This window comes from Triticum aestivum, unplaced genomic scaffold (assembly GCF_018294505.1).
Source record: "Triticum aestivum cultivar Chinese Spring unplaced genomic scaffold, IWGSC CS RefSeq v2.1 scaffold32849, whole genome shotgun sequence".
In the NCBI taxonomy this organism is placed as follows: Eukaryota; Viridiplantae; Streptophyta; class Magnoliopsida; order Poales; family Poaceae; genus Triticum; species Triticum aestivum.
In genome coordinates, this window is record NW_025227679.1 from 11,974 (window position 1) to 35,023 (window position 23,050).

The 23,050-nt window shown below is 43.0% G+C and overlaps 2 protein-coding genes across 2 annotated transcripts; both read right to left on the reverse strand.

Annotated features, from left to right (window-relative positions):
• Nucleotides 1-12,763: 12,763 nt before the first annotated feature.
• On the reverse strand, nucleotides 12,764-15,058 carry LOC123172804 (uncharacterized). Its single transcript, XM_044589714.1, has 3 exons — nucleotides 14,812-15,058; nucleotides 13,199-13,281; nucleotides 12,764-13,124 (listed from the first exon to the last, which is right to left on the reverse strand). The coding sequence occupies exons 1-3, from the start codon at nucleotides 14,935-14,937 to the stop codon at nucleotides 13,016-13,018; spliced, it is 318 nt and encodes a 105-aa protein (XP_044445649.1). The 5' UTR covers nucleotides 14,938-15,058; the 3' UTR covers nucleotides 12,764-13,015.
• A 3,251-nt stretch (nucleotides 15,059-18,309) lies between these two features.
• LOC123172803 (uncharacterized) lies at nucleotides 18,310-19,758 on the reverse strand. The gene is made up of 2 exons (XM_044589713.1): nucleotides 18,928-19,758; nucleotides 18,310-18,691 (listed from the first exon to the last, which is right to left on the reverse strand). The coding sequence occupies exons 1-2, from the start codon at nucleotides 19,150-19,152 to the stop codon at nucleotides 18,392-18,394; spliced, it is 525 nt and encodes a 174-aa protein (XP_044445648.1). The 5' UTR covers nucleotides 19,153-19,758; the 3' UTR covers nucleotides 18,310-18,391.
• Between the last annotated feature and the right edge of the window lie 3,292 nt (nucleotides 19,759-23,050).

Genomic DNA, 23,050 nt, shown 5'->3' on the forward strand with positions numbered 1-23,050 from the left:
CAAACGGGAGTTGCATAATCTCATAGTCATAGGAACATGTATAAGTCATGAAGAAAAGCAATAGCATCATACTAAACGATCGGGTGCTAAGCTAATGGAATGGGTCATGTCAATCAGATCATTCAACTAATGATGTGACCTCGTTAATCAAATAACAACTCATTGTTCATGGTCAGGAAACATAACCATCTTTGATTAACGAGCTAGTCAAGTAGAGGCATACTAGTGACACTTTGTTTGCCTATGTATTCACACATGTATTATGTTTCCGGTTAATACAATTCTAGCATGAATAATAAACATTTATCATGATTATAAGGAAATAAATAATAACTTTATTATTGCCTCTAGGGCATATTTCCTTCAGTCTCCCACTTGCACTAGAGTCAATAATCTAGATTACACTGTAATGATTCTAACACCCATGGAGCCTTGGTGCTGATCATGTTTTGCTCGTGGAAGAGGCTTAGTCAACGGGTCTGCAACATTCAGATCCGTATGTATCTTGCAAATCTCTATGTCTCCCACCTGGACTAGATCCCGGATGGAATTGAAGCGTCTCTTGATGTGTTTGGTCCTTTTGTGAAATCTGGATTCCTTTGCCAAGGCAATTGCACCAGTATTGTCACAAAAGATTTTCATTGGATCCGATGCACTAGGTATGACACCTAGATCGGATATGAACTCCTTCATCCAGACTCCTTCGTTCGCTGCTTCCGAAGCAGCTATGTACTCCGCTTCACATGTAGATCCCGCTACGACGCTTTGTTTAGAACTGCACCAACTGACAGCTCCACCATTTAATGTAAACACGTATCCGGTTTGCGATTTAGAATCGTCCGGATCAGTGTCAAAGCTTGCATCAACGTAACCTTTTACGGTGAGCTCTTTGTCACCTCCATATACGAGAAACATATCCTTAGTCCTTTTCAGGTATTTCAGGATGTTCTTGACCGCTGTCCAGTGATCCACTCCTGGATTACTTTGGTACCTCTCTGCTAAACTTATAGCAAGGCACACATCAGGTCTGGTACACAGCATTGCATACATGATAGAGCCTATGGCTGATGCATAGGGAACATCTTTCATATTCTCTCTATCTTCTGCAGTGGTCGGGCATTGAGTCTTACTCAACTTCACACCTTGTAACACAGGAAAGAATCCTTTCTTTGCTTGATCCATTTTGAATTTCTTCAAAATCTTGTCAAGGTATGTGCTTTGTGAAAGTCCAATTAAGCGTCTTGATCTATCTCTATAGATCTTAATGCCTAATATGTAAGCAGCTTCACCGAGGTCTTTCATTGAAAAACTTTTATTCAAGTATCCCTTTATGCTATTCAGAAATTCTATATCATTTCCAATCAGCAATATGTCATCCACATATAATATTAGAAATGCTACAGAGCTCCTACTCACTTTCTTGTAAATACAGGATTCTCCGAAAGTCTGTATAAAACCAAATGCTTTGATCACACTATCAAAGCGTTTATTCCAACTCCGAGAGGCTTGCACCAGTCCATAAATGGATCGCTGGAGCTTGCACACTTTGTTAGCTCCCTTTGGATCGACAAAACCTTCCGGTTGCATCATATACAACTCTTCTTCCAGAAATCCATTCAGGAATGCAGTTTTGACATCCATCTGCCAAATTTCATAATCATAAAATGCGGCAATCGCTAACATGATTCGGACAGACTTAAGCATCGCTACGGGTGAGAAAGTCTCATCGTAGTCAGCCCCTTGAACTTGTCGAAAACCTTTCGCGACAAGTCGAGCTTTGTAGACAGTAACATTACCATCAGCGTCAGTCTTCTTCTTGAAGATCCATTTATTCTCTATTGCTTGCCGATCATCGGGCAAGTCAACCAAAGTCCATACTTTGTTCTCATACATGGATCCCATCTCAGATTTCATGGCTTCAAGCCACTTTGCGGAATCTGGGATCACCATCGCTTCTTCATAGTTCGTAGGTTCATCATGATCTAGTAGCATGACTTCCAGAACTGGATTACCGTACCACTCTGGTGCGGATTTTACTCTGGTTGATCTACGAGGTTCAGTAGTATCTTGTTCTGAAGTTTCATGATCATTATCATTAACTTCCTCACTTATTGGTGTAGGTGTCGCAGAAACAATTTTCTGTGATGTACTACTTTCCAACAAGGGAGCAGGTACAGTTATCTCGTCAAGTTCTACTTTCCTCCCACTCACTTCTTTCGAGAGAAACTCCTTCTCAAGAAAGTTTCCGAATTTAGCAACAAAAGTCTTGCCTTCGGATCTGTGATAGAAGGTGTATCCAATAGTTTCCTTTGGATATCCTATGAAGACACATTTCTCCGATTTGGGTTCGAGCTTGTCAGGTTGAAGCTTTTTCACATAAGCATCGCAGCCCCAAACTTACCGGCAAGTCACTTTACTCGTACTGTAATGCATGATCCCGTGATCAACCACTTGGTCACCTTGAGCTCATAATGATGATGCATTACCGAGTGGGCCCAGTGATACCTCTCCGTTATATGGAGTGACAAATCCCAGTCTCGATCCGTGTCAACCCAACAGACACTTTCGGAAATACCTGTAGTGCACCTTTATAGTCACCCAGTTACGTTGTGACGTTTGATACACCCAAAGCACTCTTACGGTATCCGGGAGTTACACGATCTCATGGTCAAAGGAAAAGATACTTGACATTGGAAAATCTCTAGCAAACGAACTACACGATCTTGTGCTATGCTTAGGATTAGGTCTTGTCCATCACATCATTCTCCTAATGATGTGATCCCGTTATCAATGACATCCAATGTCCATAGCCAGGAAACCATGACTATCTGTTGATCAACGAGCTAGTCAACTAGAGGCTTACTAGGGACATATTATGGTCTATGTATTCACACGTGTATTACGATTTTCGGATAATACAGTTATAGCATGAATAAAGACAATTATCATGAACAAAGAAATATAATAATAATACTTTTATTATTGCCTCTAGGGCATATTTCCAACAGTTTGCTCTATCATTTGTCTTCACTGAGTGACAGCGTGTTCTGTTTGGCTTCACAATATCTTCCTACCTGATCCTTACTGCCTAGCTGCTATTAGTCTTTGTGCTTTCACTTCATTGAATACTTGACTATGGTTTGCCTAGTGTAGCCTACCTTCCGCTGCATCGTAATAGGTTTAATTTTATCGTTTGTCTTCAAAACTCCCATGTTCTGAAGACTTTCATAAAAATCGCCTATTCACCCCCCTCTAGTTGATATAACGCACTTTCACGTATATTTAGGAACAAGGGAGTATAATGCAGGTTTTGGTCGGCAAGGAATCTTTCTTGCTTCCTTGACGCTTGAGAAGGTTGTACTAATGCTTGTCCAGCAAATCTTCAGCCGTGTAGAAACCTTCTTTGAGTTCGTGAAGCCATTTGTCTAACTTGGGCATGTGGTTTCCCTTGTGTGCTGCTTCGATCAACGGCTCAAACTGCAGCAAGATAGTGGTCTCTATTTCATGGAGCTCACGCATCATGTCCACTCCGAGGATGTTGAAGCCTTAGCAAGGAGCTTCTTAAAGACCGGCGATATGGCCAATCTTAAGGCATCGCTAGCTATTGCCACTTCTGCCATTGAATTGCAAAAATAAATAAATTGGTTGCATATTTCTGTGGAGGGGAGTTCTATTTTTTTTTCTCGGTGCTGAAAGTTAAGATATGGAAAATAAGATGAAAGAACACAACACTAAAGAAGGCTCTTCTGGATTGGAGGTAGAAATAGCCGGTGAATATACCAATGGCTGAAAAACCTGCAAGAATAGGAAACAAATTAGCCCGTTGCAACAACGAAATAACAAATAGAAGCTTAGAGCCAGATTTGTAGAGGAAAACAGATGCGAAAATTGCGAGGAGCTTACAAAGATGAAGAAGTGAGAAGCAACGTTGGAGCCAGCGCAGCGATGAGGCAGGCAGTAATCATTTTAAATAAAAGTGAATAAGAGGAGGCACATATCACCAAACAACGTTCCTTCTCTATGGACTTCTCTTCTCACGCCCCATACATTTGTCCAAGGCAACAGGGACACAAGACCTTTTTGCACGAAACTGTATAGCCCTCGTTGCAACTCAAGGGCAATATGCTAGTTTAGTAAAAGTGGAGTGACTGAAATAGGTGGAACTACAAATTAATAATACCATTGGCTGCATTAACAATACAAATGAAAGTATCAACCATTTTTTAATTTTTCTTTCTAGGTTTTGGTTTTTTTTCTGTTTCATTTCTTTTCCTTATTGCTTTTTAAAAAATTCATAAATTTCAAAAAATATCTTCAGATTTTGTTTGTAATTCAATTTTTTTGCTTTTCAAATAGTGTTTGAAATTTCAAATTAGTTCTCATTTTCAGAAAATTATTGTGCTTATTAAAGATTTTCAAATATGTTCCTCTTTTTAAATTTGTTTGCTTATTTTTACACTGTTCACGATTTCAATAACTTATCCCTATTTTCAAAGAAATGTTCCTTATCTAAAAAATGCATTTCATAAAACTATTAGGAATTTCAGAAAAATGTTCACTATTTTTTAAAATTCTTTCCAACTTTCAAAAATTCAGGAATCTAAAAGAACATTCATGTTTTCAAAAATTGATCACAATTTAAAAAATGAACATTTCCTTGAAAAAATGTTTACCTTTTAGGAAAATATGTTGAGGTTTTCATAAATATTTTGCCTTCTTATAAAACTAGTTAATGTGTACGTGCAATGCACGTTAATTTGAAAGTATATTAAGTGCATGCGGATATTAAGTAGGATATTATTTACGTGTTATTATGTGATTAGCATTATATTTAGCACGACATTAACTGCATGCTAAACATGTTGAGCGCTCGACATTGAAGCAATCTAGGTCGTTGGATTGATATGATTTGATGGCCGAGATTAACTTGATTTGCCCTTTTGGGTCTTTTTATATTGGTATAGATATAAATATAGATAATTTAGAAATTAAAAAAAACATGTGCTACAGAAGGAAAACTTGAAACAGCGATACAAAGCACGTGAATGTTGCTCATGGGCCGGTCCGTTGGCTTGCGCCTGTATTTTGGGGTCTATTTCACGCAAAATGCACTCCCAGGAAGGCCACGAATGTCTCAAAAAAAAAGGAAGACCATGAATTCTATGTGTCGCTTACTGCAACACTTATGGAAGCACTCGCCCACTTTTTTTTCTTGAACACGCCCACTATGGGCACTAGCGGTTGCCTTGCGGGTCACATTTTTACGAAGCTTCCAAAACCTTCCGTCCTTATTTTCCTTTCCTCCTTTTTGTGGTTTTGATTTTCTTTTGGTTATTTTGTTTTTCGTTTTATAGCGTTTTATTTTTTCTGCTTTTCAGTGGTTTTTTATTTTTTTAAATGTATGACATATTCAAGGGTTGTTTGCTTTTTTTAAACACTGTTTGGAATTTTAGGAAATGTTCAAAAATTAGATAAAAAGCTCAAATTTCGCAAAAAAGATTCAAAACTCTAATTTGTTTGTTTTTTCTTCACACAAATTTCTAAAGTAAAGAAAACAGTAACTTTCATTTTGTTTTTTGAAGTCATGAACATATTTAAGTGTTGAATCTTTTGTTGGTTTCTGAACATTTTTGAAATTTATGTACATTTTTCATCTCTGCGAACATTCTTGAGATTCACAATCATTTTTGAATTGCACATAAAATGTGCCATTCAACCATTAACTCAAACCGAATGTACACTTTACGCTAACAACTCAGTAAGTGATCAGATTTAATCCATAAACTCGTTTATTTGATCAAACAAGTCCAAAACCGATTCGGGAGGGAGAAAACCGGACACGTTGCTGACACACGTCAGCCTATCTTTGATGGCTTGAAATCGAATAAGTTTTACAAGGGTCTTTTTGCAACAACAACAAGCTAATCCTGTAAAGGAAAAAATAATATTAAAATGCCTCACGTTGCGTTGAACTTGAAGTCACAATCTATGGGCAAAACCAACAGTCAAAGACCATTGTGTTACTAATTGATTTGTTGTTATTTAGGTTACGTAGTCTATATTGTGATGTAGTACGCCGGCCTGATCGACTCTATGAAAATAAAGTAAAACCTGGATCGGATCAATATATTCCATGTATGGAAACTTATTTGTTCCTTAGACAATAAAGTATAAATTGGAACATAAGGAAAGTGATCCTAAGGGACAAAAAAACTGTTAAAAACCCACGTGCCAAATAAAAATTATATTATCTAACCTAATCAAAATAACAATCACTTAGTAGCTTAAAGCATCTCCAATAGATGATGTAAAATTTCCATCTCCAAGTCCCATGAGGTCGCGGGATCAAGTCCCATGCAATGCTTTTTTTGATCGGATCAGGTTTGTGTGCCACATAATAAATATATTGTGCAACCTAGTGAATACACACATCAGTTAATTGCTTAGTGTCCATTGAGTGTTGGTTTTGCCCACCAATGCGAACGAATAATTGAACTATGCACAACACAAATAAATAAAAAAATAAATAAATAAAAGGTCAACGAATATGTCTGAACAAACCAAAGTATATGAAGAATTGAAGGATCCTACGCAAGAACCGAGAAGTTGCAATAAAATAAACAAATTAAAATAGGCAAGTAAGCAACGAACGCCATGAAACATGTGTCCCATGGCCACATCAAGACGATACAACTCAGAGCTCAGTTCACTCACTGTCCTTTGCAAAGAGATCAATTAGCAGCTCACGGAGAAATTAATAGGAAATTAACTAGCTACTCCCTCTGTTTCTGAATATAAGACCTTTTAGGTTTCAATGCGAAATACATATGGATATATATATATATATATATATATATATATATATATATATATATGGATGAATATAGATGTATTTTAGAGTGTAGATTCACTCATTTTGTTCTGTATGTAGTTCATATTGAAATCTCTAAAAGATCTTATATTTAGGAATTATATTTAGGAACAGAGAGAGTACAAGAAGAGTTGTAGTGGTAAAAAGTTTGACATGGTCCAGCAACTAGCTCTGCTCATCCATACTACAATACTAATTAATCAAGACTATATCTATCAGCCCAAAGATCAAATCGAATTGATTTCCCACACGCAGAACCGATAGTAAAGTACCCCCACAACAAAGAAATATAAAATTATTTATGCTCTGTCTCTCACAAAGTCTCTAGAAACACATGCTACACCTGGCTGGTAATTAGTAGCCGCTTCTTTTATCTCTCCTCTTCTCTCTCTCTCTCTTCCGACTCATAAAAATATAATATTTAAAGGCTTATAGCCTGATTGCATCACCTTATTGTACTTCCTCAAGCTGTCGATCAGTAGTTCCAAAGACAAAATACCAATGAAAAAAATCCACGTCATCTGCCAGGCCATGAAAGCTGCAGCTTAATTTCTCTGGTATTCAGCTCTCCCGCGAGCTCATTAATAACTAGTAAAGTGGATTTGGTAAGTATTTGTGCGTTGGAAACCTTATCCAAGAATTTTGTCTCCATAATGAAATCTATTAAAGATAGAAACCATTGACCAAACAGAAACAAGAAGTATACATCTTGTGAAGAGGATTTTGTTCATCATACTTTCCTGAAATTCCGAAACCTGCGTGCTATGTCTTGCATATAGATCCTATATGGCGCATAGGGCGCCCCCTAGCGCCGTGGCGCGCACCCCCAGCCCAGCTGCGCGCCTTCTGGGCCGGCCCATTTGGGGCGTGATGTTTCCCAGTTTTCTCTTTTTTCTTTTTTTGTGTTGTCGTTCTTTTTCTTTTTTTCATTTTTTCTTTTCTTCTATGTTTCCCTTTTCCTTTCCTATTTTTAAATCTTTACTTTTTCACTTTTTTCGAATTTTCTTTTCAATTTTACGAACACTTTTTTGTTCATCGAATTCAAAAAATATTCATCAATGTTAATTTTTTCCACAATTTAAAAAATGTTCATCAAATTAAACTTTGTTGTTCATCGGATTAAGAAAATGTTCAGAAAAATTCAAAAAAATGTTCATCGAATTCAACTTTCTTTGTTCATCTTATTTAAAAAATGTTCACCAAAATTGAAAATTTGTTGACCAACCTAAAAAAATATTCATTAAATTCAAATTTTGTTCATCATTTCAAAATTTGTTCATTGATTTCAAATTTGTTCATCCATTTGTCAAAAACAAGTTCATGAATGCAATTTTGTTCAAGTTAACCAGAAAGACTATCTCAGCCATTTGCTTCCCGTCTTGATCATTCGAGTACTGTACTTCACTTCCGGAGAGTTCAAATTGTTCAGGCATCGTATCTTTACTGTGTGGTTACGCTTTCCACTCTCTCGCACATTCATTAGCTCACATGTTTTGGTTGGGCAAAGTCTAGTGTTTCAGTCCAGTCTCTTGCAAGAACAGTAGTCTATGAACAATTGGACTAGCATGCATACTGATATACTCACACGCTGCTCTGCTTAACACGGTAATAGCATTATCTAGACGCACCATGGTGATCCAATGCACCGGCAGCGCCACGTGCCGTATACACAAGATCACCGAGCGGACCAACTTCCATAGGCTTGCGCAGATCGAATCGTAAGGGTGAGTTCAGAGACGTGTTCTCCATCAACGGCGGAGGGAGTGGAGGTGGGGCACCGCACCGGTGGACTGGCCGGCGGCCGCTGTGGCTTGTCGGCGTGGAGGTTGGCCGCTGGCGGGCGAACGGCTAGGGATTGGTTATTGCTGGTCAGAGACATCTCCGCTCCTACCTGCTGAGTCCTGACTTCTCATTGCTGCCGCACGGACGCAAACAGAATCAGGCAACACCGGCGCCGCGCGCAGTGCAGAAGTGAACTGGTGAGCAAATTGCTCTCGCTGTCTCTCTCTGTCTCTCCCCTCTACAAATTGCGGAAATTTAGAGTATTTTGATTCTGCATTTTCTTTCTTAGTTGGGGAAAATTCTAATTAGGTCATGGATTTTGTGCTGAATAGAAAAATGTCCTTCACAGAAAAACGGTGAATACAATTCTTGAGGGAAAACAATTTATGTATTTTTCAAAAAAAAGTGAGGCGATTCAGTTGAATGTAAAGTTGACGAACCAACACAAACAGAAGCAATACATGTTCAGCCTCCTTTGTTGTTGCTGGAATTTGAGCAACACGGACCACATCCTTCGATGCCGCAAAAATAAGGCCATCAAACAAATGAAGTCCTATTTTGAGGGATTGAATTTTTGCAGCGGGATCCAACACTACGTGTCTACGTCCACAAATTTGACAATATCGAGCTAATCCAAGAGATGATGTGGGGCAAGCATATTTGAATCTTTGTGCTATACAGCCCGTTTGAGATTTCTTCGCCCCTCCTGAGATTTCTTTCAAGCTCCGCCATTGTTCTCCATGACGACATGATCTCTCTGGTAAATAAGTGGCTGAACAAAGCTCATGGATGATGATGGAGCATCGGGCCGAGAGAGAGAGAGAACTAGGACAAATCTCATGATCACACCAAGAGAGAGGAAGAGCGAGGGAGGGCATGATATAGATGGTGATATTTTTTTGTGATGCGGCCAAAAATTTCAGGCACAACTTACATTTCTTAATTTACATATGTATTACGTACAATTTTTGTTCCGTACTCTCGACAAATACAACACATTCACAAAATAAGTTACGTTGTACTCCCTCCGTCCGAGAAAACAAGTCCACGGCGTAGTTCATTGTGATTTTTGCAAAAAAAAAAAGAACCCTTAGGATTTTAAATCTCCTGCTAATTACCCCCTTTGCTTCTTCCTCCTCCCTCGGTCGCCCGCGGCAGGAACTAGCCCAGCGCGCCGTCGGCAGCCACCGTAGAGCCCAGCGCGCCGCCGCCCACCTACGTCGCCTCTGCCAATCTGCGGCGCCCCTGCCCACCTGCGCCGCCGTCCGCACGGAGGCGACTGCTCCTCCGCGGCGACCAACTGGACGCACGCCTCCCCCACGGCTGACGGCGCCTGCCCCGTCGCCCTGCTCGCGTCCCCAGCCGGTGCGGCCCGCGCCCTCATCCTCTGCTCGCTTCCTCGCGCCCGCGGCCGCCGGTGCGGGATTTGGGCAAGTCGCCGGCCGCCGCTTCCTTCTGCGGCCGCTGCGATTCCCTCCAGCCTCTGATGCTGCTGCTGCTGCTGCTGGGCGACGCCGACGCCCCCCGATCAAGTCCTCTCCGTCTGATGCTGCTGCTCCTCGCCGTCTGAGCTCTCTGCCCCGCCTCTGCTGTTGACAAGGTGAATTTGTAGTAGATATGTGCAGTGGAAATTGAATTGGGCAGTGCTACACCTTCACAATAGTGTGCAACATCCACATTCGCCTGAAAGGGAGAGGGAAGGTTAAAAAGTTCAGATTCTGTTAACTGAACATGTTCAGGTTCAGGTTCTGTTAACTGAAAATGTTTAGATTCGGAAACATTGTTGGACTGATAGGAACTTTGTTGAACAGAGCAATCTACACCTGTAATTTCTACTATTATGCCTCTGTTACTCCAGTCAAAATTTTCAGTCAAGCACAACTGATCATGTAACTTGACAAGATTACTCCAGATTTTGGAAATAATCAATTAGTCCAGATTCTGTCAATTACTTGCGTCAATTAATCATGTCAACGAATAATTACTACAGTAGGTAGGACATGGGTATAGGCAAGTTATAAAATTGCACTTGTGTCAATTACTTGAAGCAATACGCAGTTAAACTGAGATAGCTCACAGTATTTGTGTGCAACCTATGCCATGTCCTTGTCAGGTAGACTGCTCTTTTGTCCCTCCTTTGGATTGTGAAGTCCACTGGAAATGAGCACAAGTCAGGTCCGTCAAACTAAGATTAGTCGAAAGCAACAAAGAGCACTAACCAACCAAAGTTCCACTAGAATTAGGCCACTAGAGAGGAAATAAACAGGTGTGCACTATGCTAAAGGAAGTTGATAAATCCAAACCATGAATTATCAAGTCTGCAATCTTTAGCATGAGTATTTCAGAATTGCTAGTGAAATGTCTTAGGTTTTACTCCAAGGTAATTAGCTCCACTACATTGTCAGGTTTTCTGTTATTTTTGTGAAACATCAGGGCATGAATGTTAGTGAATTATGAGAATGATTAAGGGTTCAGCAATCAGATTATAATTATGACCAGAACAGAGGAACAAATATCATGATTAGTGTAATGTAAAAAAAATATCAGAAAACCCACTTGAAGTTACTGTAGTTACTCACTTGAAGTTACTGTAGTTACTCACTTGGAGTTACTGTAGTTACTCACTTGGAGTAAAAATTTAGAAAAGAATAAAGTGTAAAAATTCAGAAAAGTTACTAAACAGCAGAAGCAATGGCCAAAATTCAAAGCTTATGAAGAAGGTACTCCAACAGTTAAGAGTGCCAATAAGTTCAGTTTTCATGTACTCCCAAACTGGTAACTAAATTACAGTAACAATAAGTTTTCATGTACTAATTCTGCCATAAATTCAGTTTCAAGATTCTACACTAAATATTCAGTCTACAAGATTCTACACTAAATATATAGTGTTATCCATGTTCTGTATCCAGGACATTTGAATTATTCAGAGAAGGATAATGCAAACTAAAAAGTGTTATGCAAACTGAAAACTGATAATTATCCAAAACAAGAATTTGCTGAGTATTTTTACTGTTTGCAGCAAACAAAAAATATTTTGGAAAGTGTCCACAGAATTTCAGTCAAAGAGGCATGTCCTTTTCAAAAACATCAAGAATCCAAAATCTAGGAGACAGATTTTTTGTCAAACATTCTGAATTTTTACACTGAACATTTCTGAATTACTAATTCAGTCTGAACATGTCACAATATTTCTGAAATCAACTTGAAGCTCTGTTCAGCAAATGAAAGCAGCAGTATGAGGGTCTAGGCTGTCTAAAGTAAACATTCGACCTCTCTTGACGAACTCAGGGGTAGGCTCAACGGTCTCGACGGGGGTGGGTAGGAGCACGAGCCTCCGGCATGCTGCGGCGTCGCGCACCTCCTCGAGCACCATGACCAGCCGGCCCGCGGTGGAGGCGAGCGCGGCGCCGCCCGAGATGATGCCGTTGGCGTCGACGACGGCCATGGCCAAGCCGCTCGAGTTGGCGCAACTGGACACAATCTGGCTCACCACCTGCGGGCACGACTCCTTGGCCACCGTCTCCCGCAGCGCTGTTGCGGCCGCGCCCCATGCCTCGGGGGGTGGTGAGGCGGCGACGCCAGGGGGAGGCGAGGGCGGGAAGGCCGCGTCGCCAGCCGCTGGGCCGAGGGCCACCAGCTTCTTCCGTCAACGCTAGGAGGGAGGGGGTGGGCGCGAGCAGGAGACGCGGCGGGAGGAAGAAACGATTTTTGGGGTGAAAGAGGGGAGATTCAGGAGGCAGGGGAAGGGAGCGGCGGATGCACGGGAGAGCATGGGAGCGAGCAGCGGGAGAAGACGAGGAGTGCGGGTTGTGTCAGAAGTTTGGGGAGGGGTTTATGTTTTCCGGTGACAAGCTCATGGGCATTGTCCTAGTTAGGTAAAAAAAACAGAGAAGCTCGAGATTTGTTATTTGACATGGAGCAAACTTTCCATCACTCAGCGAGCCGAACCAGATCATTGGCAATCAGGTTCCGAACGAAGGTTGGTGCACCGCCCGCCCATACGTCTTGGGATACGGTGTCATCTTCAAACCAAAAGTCGCTAGGACATGAGCTACCTTATTACAGTTTCTAGGGACATAAACAACTGAAAAGACTAAAGAAACAAACACCTTAACCTCCCTGAACAACACAGCACTTAATGGAATAGAGTTTGGATTACATCAAAGCTACTTCAACAAGCCAAGGCAAACTTATATCCAAGTGCCTGTATCAGCTTACACAGTTCTCAACCATGATAATAGATGTCTGACTTGGCGACCTAACATAACAGACGCCATCCAAGCAACAGGGTGCCTCCTTCATAAATACATAATACATGACATATAGATAGATAAAACAGAGCAGGGCATAATCACTTCTCCTCTAACCGTCGATTGCTTTCAGGATGACAGCCGCGGTGGGAATAGGCAGAAGCAGCTTGAAAGACCAACTCAGATACTTGTTGCTCTTCTCAAGAAACCCAATGCGCGATCTTCAGAAAGGAGGAAACGGGATTAGGATAATTTCACTTAAGAAATCATGCAGCAACAAACTCTAGTTCCATACCTCATAAATTCCTGGTGTTTCTTCACTCGATCAAGTGTAGCTAGATTCTCTTGGTACAGCCTTTTCACATCTTCCTGATCTTCCTGTTCACACCAATTTTGTTATAAGAGAACATTAGTTTGCGACAAAATGGACAAGTGGATAAGGAGGCAAATATGCTATTGAATGCTATCTTCAATCATATCATGTCTCAGGAACACAACATGACAGGATATACTGAAGCAGACCTGATTTCAGCAATTCTATTTAACCTTAAATGGTAAATGAATGTGAGAATAGACGTTGCAGCTTCGCAGTATATGCAAAGCATCTTAATGACTGTTGCCTGTGAGACTGCACTAAAACGGCTGACGGTTGCAATCAATCAAAGGGAGTAGCAGTTGCACTCTAATGTGATCTTTCTTGCTAATAAAACAAAAATAGGCTAGAAGCATGATTCTTCGAGATGACATGTTGACATATGTTTGATCTAGCTAGTAGGTACGGAACACATCATTATTGGCAACAGAGAATCACTTGCGATGCACCTAGTGCAATGAACTACTCCCTTCGTTTGTAAATATAAGTCCTTTTAGAGATTTCAATACGGACTACATACGGATGTATATAGACATATTTTAAGTGTAGATTCACTCATTTTGCTTCGTATGTAGTCCATATTGGAATCTCTAAAAGGTCTTATATTTAGGAATGGAGGGAGTATTTGTGTGAGGCAAAGAGACCTATCAAAACGATAATAAGAACTCATATACACATGAAGCCTACAAAATACAAAATATATACCATAATAGCAAGAGAGCTCCTGTACGCAGAAACAAGGGAGCTCCAGGACATGAGCAAAGTAAAAACTGGTAGTTCCATACTTGTCCGATGCCTGAGAGGGTCAACAGCCCCATCCATGCTAACAAAGCAAGATATCTAGACCCTGAGCTGAAGAAATTATAAGTAACTAAACCACCGACGGTAAGGTAATCAGAATGCATCACACAGGGCAGATAATAGAAAGTTGACTGTAAGAATAAAAGTTGCAGCTTGGCAGTCTATGCAAAGCAGCTAATTACTCCGACAAGCTACAGCGACTGTACTTCCAAACTAGTTTGTTTAATAATTTAAGACCCGGTATAATAAACATGGCATCATTCAACTTGGTTTGTCAAACCCTTGCTGAGCTTCAAGCTTGAGGATAGACCCCTGTGATTTGCAAATGCAGGTGGCTGCTTGGCTAGTCAAACATTTTTCTCAATATCACTAGGGAAATGTTGAGCAGAACCGGTAGGAGAGTTATCAGGAAATATACTTGCAAGATGTAAATTTGAATATATGCAAGTCAAAGCAAAATACTTTGATAGAAATCAGTGGCCAAAGTGTTAATTTGGAGACTTGTACAGATGGAAATCAGAGAGGGAGGGAGTAGACGCACACTTGCAAGTAGAGCGCGTGATGATCTAGGGGCCGGACCGCGGGGAATCGAGCAATGACGCGACGACGGACGGACGGAGGGACAGGTCGGAGTAACAATAAACTAGGGCAATCGTCGGCACGAATCGCACGGGGCGGACGGAAATTTCTCGGACTTTGAGGGAGCGCGGGGGGCAAGGGGGCGGGCAAATTACCTCCAAGGAGCTGAAGAGCCTGGAGCGGAGGGGCCGCGTGCCGGCCGAAGGCGAGACGCGGGGACGGAGGACGGCGGCGGCCGGGGACCGCATCCTCGTGGCCAAGTTGCGCAGCGCCATGGACATCTGGACCAGATCTAGGGTTCTCTCCTCTTTATTTATATTTTTGGACCTGTTCCTCTCCTCTCTCTCGCTTTCTCGAAGCTTTCCTCCTGCTTCCTTCGGCCTTCTCGCGGTTAATGTAGAGAGACGGACCAAGGCGTGCGTGTCCGTCCCGGCCTCGCCGCCTTTTCTTCTCCCACGATGGGCCTGATAGATGGATGGGCCGAACAGGCGGGTCTGCTCACTATTTTCCTTGCGCTTTTTTTAGGGGCTGCCCTTCGCGAGAGGCACGGTTTTGCTTCGACGAGAGGCACGAATTTACCTTCTTGAAAGGTCTAAAACGAAAAAAAAACAGCTTTTCATTTTTTTCCTCCGCAAAAGGCACGGCCGTGGTTCTTAGAAATGAACACAAATTTGCTTTGCTTCCGTGAGAGGCAAGGTCGTGCTTCTCAGAAGCGAAAATAAAACATATTTTTTTCCTTTCGCGAGAGGCACGGCCGTGCCTTTCGGAAATCAAAAAAATGCATTCTCATTTTTTCCTTCCGCGAGAGGTACAGTTTTGCTTTCACGAGAGACACGGATTTGCTTTCGTGAGACGCACACGTTTTCATTTTTTCCCTCCGCGAGAGGCACGGTTTTGCTTCCGCAACGGGTAGGGATTTGCTTCTGCGAAAAACGTGTTTTTTCCTACCACGTGAAGCACAGTTTTACTTCCGCGAGGCGTATGAATTTGCTTCCGTGAAAGGCACAACCATGCCTCTCGGAAATGAAAAAAAAAATTCTTTATTTTTTGAGAGAAGCATGGTTTTTTCATGAAATTTTTTCGTCAAAACTTATCAACATGGGATCTAGTTTTAACGATCTCGCCGCGAGGAATCCAACAGTGAAAAACATTTCAAGATTTGACTGCATGATTTAAGAGATAAAATGAAGATTTGACCACACGATTTAAGAGACAAAATGTTCTGAATAAACTTATTTAGAAAAAAGACTAAAAACTACTCAACCTGTTAGTTTTTCGGTGCGCCATTTGTCGCAACCTCTGGAAGGTCGGAGTGACCTTTGAAAGAAGTACTTCTCAGTTGATGATTTCATACATAACCGGATCTACTGTTATGATGGACGGGCCGAACCTAATAGCGAGTGCTATTTTGATGGAGTGTCCTTTAGATAGTTCTATTTTTAACGCTCAGGGCGCTCAATACCTCGCTTCTTTTAGGAAACCCACACTCTCCACATGAACGGCCCTACTGTTATGTTTTCTTCTTCCTGTTTTCCCTTTTATATATTTTTTATTTTGTTTTCTTTCACCTGTATTTTTTATTCTTTTGTTATTTTCTACATTTGCTGTTTATGTTTTTATTTCCTTTTCCTTTTTATTTTTATTCAAAATTTAATTGATGAATTGCAATCGTTCCTGGTTTTGCTAAATTTGCAGACATTTTATCAAAGTCAAGAATGGTATTTCAGTTATGTGAATATTTTTTCAGTTCCTTAACACTTTTTCCCTCCCTCCTCTCATGTCTAACCCCCTCGTACACCCCCGACACCAAAGGCAGTTCGGTGGTTGCTCTCTCTCTCTCTGCTGCAATGCTCGTCCGGTGGATGGGCCGACCCAAATGGTCATCTGCTCCATACTTCTTCCTTGCGCTTTTCTTATGGACTGCCCCTTAGACCTTCTACAATGCAAGGCACTTAGGGGGGTGTTTAGAGAAATAAAATAATATTTGTTTAAATATCAGTGCTTATTTTTTATTTATAGAGGATAGATGCTTAATTAAACGTATCTCCTATAGAAATAGGCATTGGTGTTTCAGAAAAATCCGATTTATTACCATCCTAAGCACCTAACTGTTGATGGCAAAATCGTTTGCATGGCAACACTCTCAATTCCTGAACAGATCAACAATCTAGCCGGTCTTTTCTTTTGCTGTCTTTTTCTGTATGAGGAACAGAACGGCCTTCTTCTTGCTGATCTCAAAGAAAACTTTTCTTTTGGTTGGATTTTCAACGGATCAACAGCAAACGGAACCTAAGCGACGTCTAGGTCCCGTTTTCCGGGTGCAGCGGCGTAGGGTTAGCCTACTGCCACGGCGATCTCTGAACTTGCAGGCAAGAGCAGAGAAGTCGATGGGGAAAAACGAACGAAAGGAAAGCTGTGCATGGAAATAAAGTAAATATGTTTTTGTCGATGTTGGGTGTCCCTCTACCGGCCTCTGACCCTACGTATATATAGGGCGATCTGGACTTTGATCCTTTGATCGATTAGGAGACAAATCTGGTTACAACTCTATTTTACAAGATTTGGTCCTTATCTGTACATTCAAAATCTAAACAGGAACCTGGTTTCCTTGATAATAAAAATAGTATAACCAGCGACGTCCGCTCCTCTCTGTGCTCCAAAATAATGAAGCATATCTCAACCGTAGCCCCGTCTTCATCTTATACCTGATGGTGGTTGTACGTGAACAAAACTGGAGTCTAAATCTTCAACTTCCTGTACTCTTACCTCCCCAACTCCATCAGCGTGTGCATATCTTCAGTTAAAAAACAATCTTCAGCTTAGCACATTAGCATCATGATCCATATTTTTAATCTGCCAAATTTGACTATCAACACTAACATTGTACAAGACTTCAGATAGTTCTATTATTAATGCTCAACGCGCTAATGTTTCGCTATTTTTTAGGGAAGCCGCACCCTCAAGGCTACCTCCAGCCACCGCCCCTCCGCCGTGCGCCGCCCCCACCCCTACAGCTTTACACCACCGGCGACACTCGGCGCTGGCACCACACCTTCCCACAACTCCTCTCTTTCCTCCTCCTCTGCCGTCACCGCTCTTCATCAGCCGGCCAACTCCCGGCAGCGCCCCCGGCCGTCTACCCCGTGATGCAACGTGCCCACGTCTCCACGCAACCGCCAACGACGGAGCCCGCCATCATGCGGACTCCCCATCGGCGGAACCGGGCGTCTTACCCAGCGCCCGTCGGCGGCCTCCCTACACTTCGACGATGGCATGTCTACACATCGGTTGCGCAACGCCCTCGGTGTCAAACGGGAGATGCAGACAAAGGACATGGCGGTTTAGAAGAAAAGTGGAGACGCTGAGTGCTTCTGCCCAAAAACGGGACGGCATGGAGGCGTGGAACAGAAGGGAGCGGACCCCGTCGTTGAGCGTGCGCAAGATGCGCTCCGCCTTGCCGTTCTGCGGACTAGTGTAAGGGCAAAAGAGCCGAAGCACCGTGCCGTGAGTGGCGAGCAGGGAGCGAACGGCCGCATTGTCGAACTCGCGGCCGTTGTCAGTCTGCAAGGCAAGGAGCGGACGCTCAAATTGAGTCTGAACGTAGGCGAAGAACTGAACAATGACAGGTAGAGCTTCAGACTTGTGATGCAAGGGAAACATCCACACATAATGGGTATAATCGCCGAGGATTACAAGATAAAACTGATAACCAGAGACACTAGTTACAGGAGATGTCTAAATATCTAAGTGTAACAGCAGGAAAGGAAAGAAACTACGAGTTGCAGATTGCTGAAACGGGAGCCATGTGTGCTTGTCCAGACGACACGCGCGGCAGGAGTGAGTGGAGGACGGGGTGCAGGCGAACTCGAAACCGGCGATCGGAGCGCGCCCTGAGTGTCCCAGCCGCTGATGCCAGAGGTCGGTGGTGACCACGCCAGCGAACGGAAGAGCAGAGCGAGTGGAGGAAGCTCCAGCAACGAGGTACAGATCGCCTTCCGAATCACATCGGAGAATCACCGTCCGGGTGCGGAGGTCCTTGACAGAAAAACAAAACGCATCAAACTCTACTGAAACTGTATTTTCACGACAGAGCTGATAAACAGACAGCAAATTTTTGACAAGAGACGGTGTGAGAAGAACGCTGCGGAGAGCGAGAGCATTGGCAGAGGTGGCGATGGAGCCCGTGCCAACGTGTGTGATGGGAAGGTGCGCGCCATTCCCGACAATGATAGAAGTGTGTGTGGAGGAAGGACGAAGGGAGGAGAGAATACCCGGGTTGGATGCCATATGCGCAGCAGCGCCGGAGTCGAGGTACCAGTCGGATGTGCTACCCGACGACGATGGCCCTGACGAAGCACTGTGCAGCGCAGCCTGAAGAGACGCCATGTCCCAGGGCTGCTGCTGTTGAGGAGGCGGGGCAGCAGGGTAGCCGTAGCCAGGCGGCGGGCCGCCGGGGGCACCGTACCGTACAACGATGCGGACAGCATGGCCATCATGGCCTGCTGATGAGGGGTCCCGGGGCGAGGCCCGAGCACGCCGGCTCCAGGTGCGCGCCAGGCGACAGGCCAAGCTTGAACAAGGCCCGTCCAGGAATTGGTGCCGGGCGCCGGTGCAGGATAGCCGGGCGGAGGGCGCGGCGGCTGCGGGCCAGCAGAGCTAGAAGCCCCCCCTCCCTCCCCCCTTGCCCACGTCCACGCTTCTTCCCGAGCCCGATGAGTCGATTGGTGGGGCGGCGGGCGCCGGCAGCGGAGGGCGCGCGGCGATCAGCGCATGGGCGCTCTGGTGACGTGTCGCCTGCTCAGCGCGGAGCTCCTCAAGCAGCAAGAACGAGCGCGTCTCCAGGAAGGCGCCGGATGTCAACCGTCTGAAGGACGGAGGGAGGAGCAGGCTGGGTGATGGCCGGGGCAGCGGGAGCGATGCGGAGCGCTACGGGCCCGGGAGGTGGTGCGGCACCGTCGACAGGCTCAGCGGCGACGGACAGAGCGCCATCGTCTCCATCGAGGGAGGGAGGAGGAGTCTGGACAGGGTTAGTATCCATGGCAGTGAAAGGAGGATCGTGCGCAACAGGGTTAACCTCTGCATCTGATACCATGTTAGAGGGATTAGGGATTCAGCACACTTTCATTAGCACAAAGGCTGGGTCATATATACACTTACAGAACCACAACCGTGGCTGGGACGTGCGCCACTACCTCTACCACTCGCCCCACTACTGCTATCATCGTGGCCAGTCTCTGAGCACAACCGCTCGTGGTGACTGCCGTGTCAACACACACACGCACACAAGCTGTATACACTAACAGGCCTGATGGACAGGGAACCAGACGGTGACGGTGGCCTGAAGATGAAGGGACGGTTGTGGCCTGACCACAAGAGCATGGCCACGGTGTAAATTCCTCTATATCTTTCCATGGGGCCATGGCTGTTCCAGAGTATGGCAACGGTGCAAAATCAGCTGTCTCCCTGGTCGAAGCAGATGCTCGGGGTCACGTCCAATGTCGCTGCCGAGTTCGCCGGAGGAAGAAGTGCCGAATTTGCCGGAGGAACAAAAACATCCGTCGAGCCGTCCAATGTCGTCCGCGGCGGCTACAACAGAGGTATGTATCCCCTTGAAAGCAGCAAGTAGCAGCCTTATATGCTATGTGTTCTTTGTATAGATGTGTAGTAGTAACCAAGCAGCAGCATGAACAAAACCGCAACAGCAGGCTGCTGCTCTCCTCCCTGACCTCCCTCTATACGAAATAGCAGTATATCACAACATCATAATTAGCAACGGCAGAGCAACATCTGAAAAATAGTTGGGATAATTAAAAAGATTCTAATGCGTTTATTTTGGCATATCAGAACATTTAGTGCTGATGGTAATGCTTTCAGCCACTCGCAAACAATAAGCTTCAGCATACAAGGCAGAGTTCAATGCTATTGGACTCGGGTGCTGGTATACGATTTCTTGCATCTATTTATATTTCTTCCAACAAAACAAATTTATGTTTCCAGCAAAAAAGTTGGCCGGCCCCAGCAAAAAAATAACTGTTCAAGCAAAAGAAAACCGTCGGTGCAGTCACAGGTACTATATGGTTCCACTGTACATCTCTGTAGTTATTTGGCTGAAGGTGTGCATCCGTGGTTGGCTGTGATAATACGAATAGTAGACATGTTATACCAGGTAGCAGAACTTCACGGAAATTTGCTGAAGGAGTTGCATCATCCTTGATCAAATATTATTTTTATTATTCCTTCTTGGTTTTAGACAATAACATTAGAGAATCTAAGTCTTTTTACCCCGTATCAGTACATGTAATAGAGCAACTCTTGGTGCAACTAGCTGCAGCAAGGACCAGCTTGACTTGATGGTATTTTTTGATCTGTTCACCTACCCTCCCTTGCTCAATTTTTTTGGGAAAACACCCGCCCAACGAAGTCATCTCCGTGTCGCATACCTATTGCCACAACTAACTAAGCTAGCCCAGTGTTTTGTGTGGAAAAGATGGTTGTTCCTTCTATTAAATAGTCCCACGTCGCCCCCTTACACCCAATCCTCTCAATTTATATATGCCTTTGAATTTCCTAGGTGTCAACAAGCAGTCTTCGGAATCATCAATAAGCCAACAGTGAGAAATAAGTTTCAGAAATTGAGTTCCCTTAACAGGGAAACAAATAGGGAACAATCAGATGAAGCATCAAGGCAATGGACTGAGCAATCAGATGAAGCATCCAGCTCGAGGAGAAGCAAGGTCTGCAGGGAGACCAATCGGACTGAGGCAAGATAGTACAATTGATGGCAATGGACGGATGAGGGCAAGATGATGAATTCTACGTTGGCTATCCCCTCTTGGTGCTTTCAGCTACTGCATGTTCCATTACGGAGAAGTGGTACTTAGTCGATCTTAGGAGCCAGACTCCGCTTTCCTTGCAGGGAGAATTTTAAATGGTGCTATTACTCTCCAACAATTCTTTTATATACACTACAAAATCTGTAGGAACCTTATTTTTCCCTGAGATACTGTAATTGAGGAACCGAGTGCCGCGACGGAACACTGTATTTTGCACTACATCCTGTATTTGCTTTGTGGGAAGCTGACTTGAGGACAAGTGTGTCGCTCAATTTTCGCTGTGAGTGAATCTTCATATGCCGGTAGTGTTGCTTGTGTTCATAATCAGTCTCTACGTAATGTTTCTGGGTGGCTGAAACTCTGTCGCTGTTAACGGCAGAGAGAGTTGCAACGCCTCAGTATTCTTGCCGAGTTGCAGAATGCTGTTGTTCACTCTGCAATAGGATGGATGAACATGAGTTTCTTTATTTTACAGCGTACGTGTTGTGGTCGGATACATGATTGCAACAAGATTCCCAACTAGAAGAGGAGCCACCCAGCAGAGTTTTGCAAGTTATCATCACTTACAAGCCTCCAGCTTGATCCATAATTTATATGATCAGCAAAAAGCAATGTACAATTTAAAATTGTCACAACGCATGTATTCTATGATGCCCAATAGAAACAGCATCGATTATTTGGTTTGAAGATGCTTGGACAGCCAAGTTTTATTCTGGACTAAACAAAGCCTAAGATGATACATTTGCAAGAATTTTACATGTAAGGTCAGACACCAAAATCTCGATAAGCTTTCAGCATTGTTGACCTTTCTTTGGGTGAAGGAATAGGCACTTGAATGCCACAGAGATACACCGTCTCACTTCTTCGGTCTCATCACTGTCATTATATGTGAATATCTCCATTATGCTTTGATTCATTCATCAGAACGCATAATGGTGAATGTATCATACCTCAAGTTCCGACGAAAAAAATAATAGCTTATTTCAGATTTAGAATCCTTACTTTTCAAGCTGTCTAAATAATCATGATGTCTTGCTTATGACTTTTTCATTTGCAGCTATCAGTTTAGTTAGTAATGTGTTTCACTCTAAGCTTTTCGGTTACACACACTTAGATGTGATATTTTTTTATTCAATATGATCCTCTAAGTCAGATCTGCAATCTCAAGGATGATAATACGGATACAATGTGAACCATGTTGTTAATTTGCTTGAAGAATTCTTTTACGTAGTTTCCTCTTTCGAGTTGACTCCTATACATATGTGATCTGCTGAACAATACATGTGCTCACTCACACATTTTCATAACAACCAAACAACCATCTGTAAAAAGTACCTAACAAAAATGCTACAAAAAATATCTGTAAAAAAATTAACACGATAAAAATAGCTTTAAAATGTTCATATATTCACACTATCTTAAAAATTGCCAAAATAAGTTCCATTTTTTACTAAAACAAAGTCCATTTTTCACATTCTTTTCATCAAAAACATCGGTTTCAAAAAAAAAATCCATAAAAAATGTTCTTTTTCTAGAGAAATGTTTCAATTTTCATGAAAAC

Bases quoted from the DNA above. Each gene is read 5' to 3' on its own strand.
- LOC123172803 (XM_044589713.1), bottom strand. From the start codon at position 19,152: ATGATGGCCATGCTGTCCGCATCGTTGTACGGTACGGTGCCCCCGGCG. The intron at 18,692-18,927 runs GTATTCTCTCCT...TTTTCTGTCAAG, and splicing joins GCATATGGCATCCAACCCGG to GACCTCCGCACCCGGACGGT.
- LOC123172804 (XM_044589714.1), bottom strand. From the start codon at position 14,937: ATGTCCATGGCGCTGCGCAACTTGGCCACGAGGATGCGGTCCCCGGCC. The intron at 13,282-14,811 runs GTAATTTGCCCG...TGGTGTGAACAG, and splicing joins GGCTCTTCAGCTCCTTGGAG to GAAGATCAGGAAGATGTGAA. The intron at 13,125-13,198 runs GTATGGAACTAG...TCCTTTCTGAAG, and splicing joins AAACACCAGGAATTTATGAG to ATCGCGCATTGGGTTTCTTG.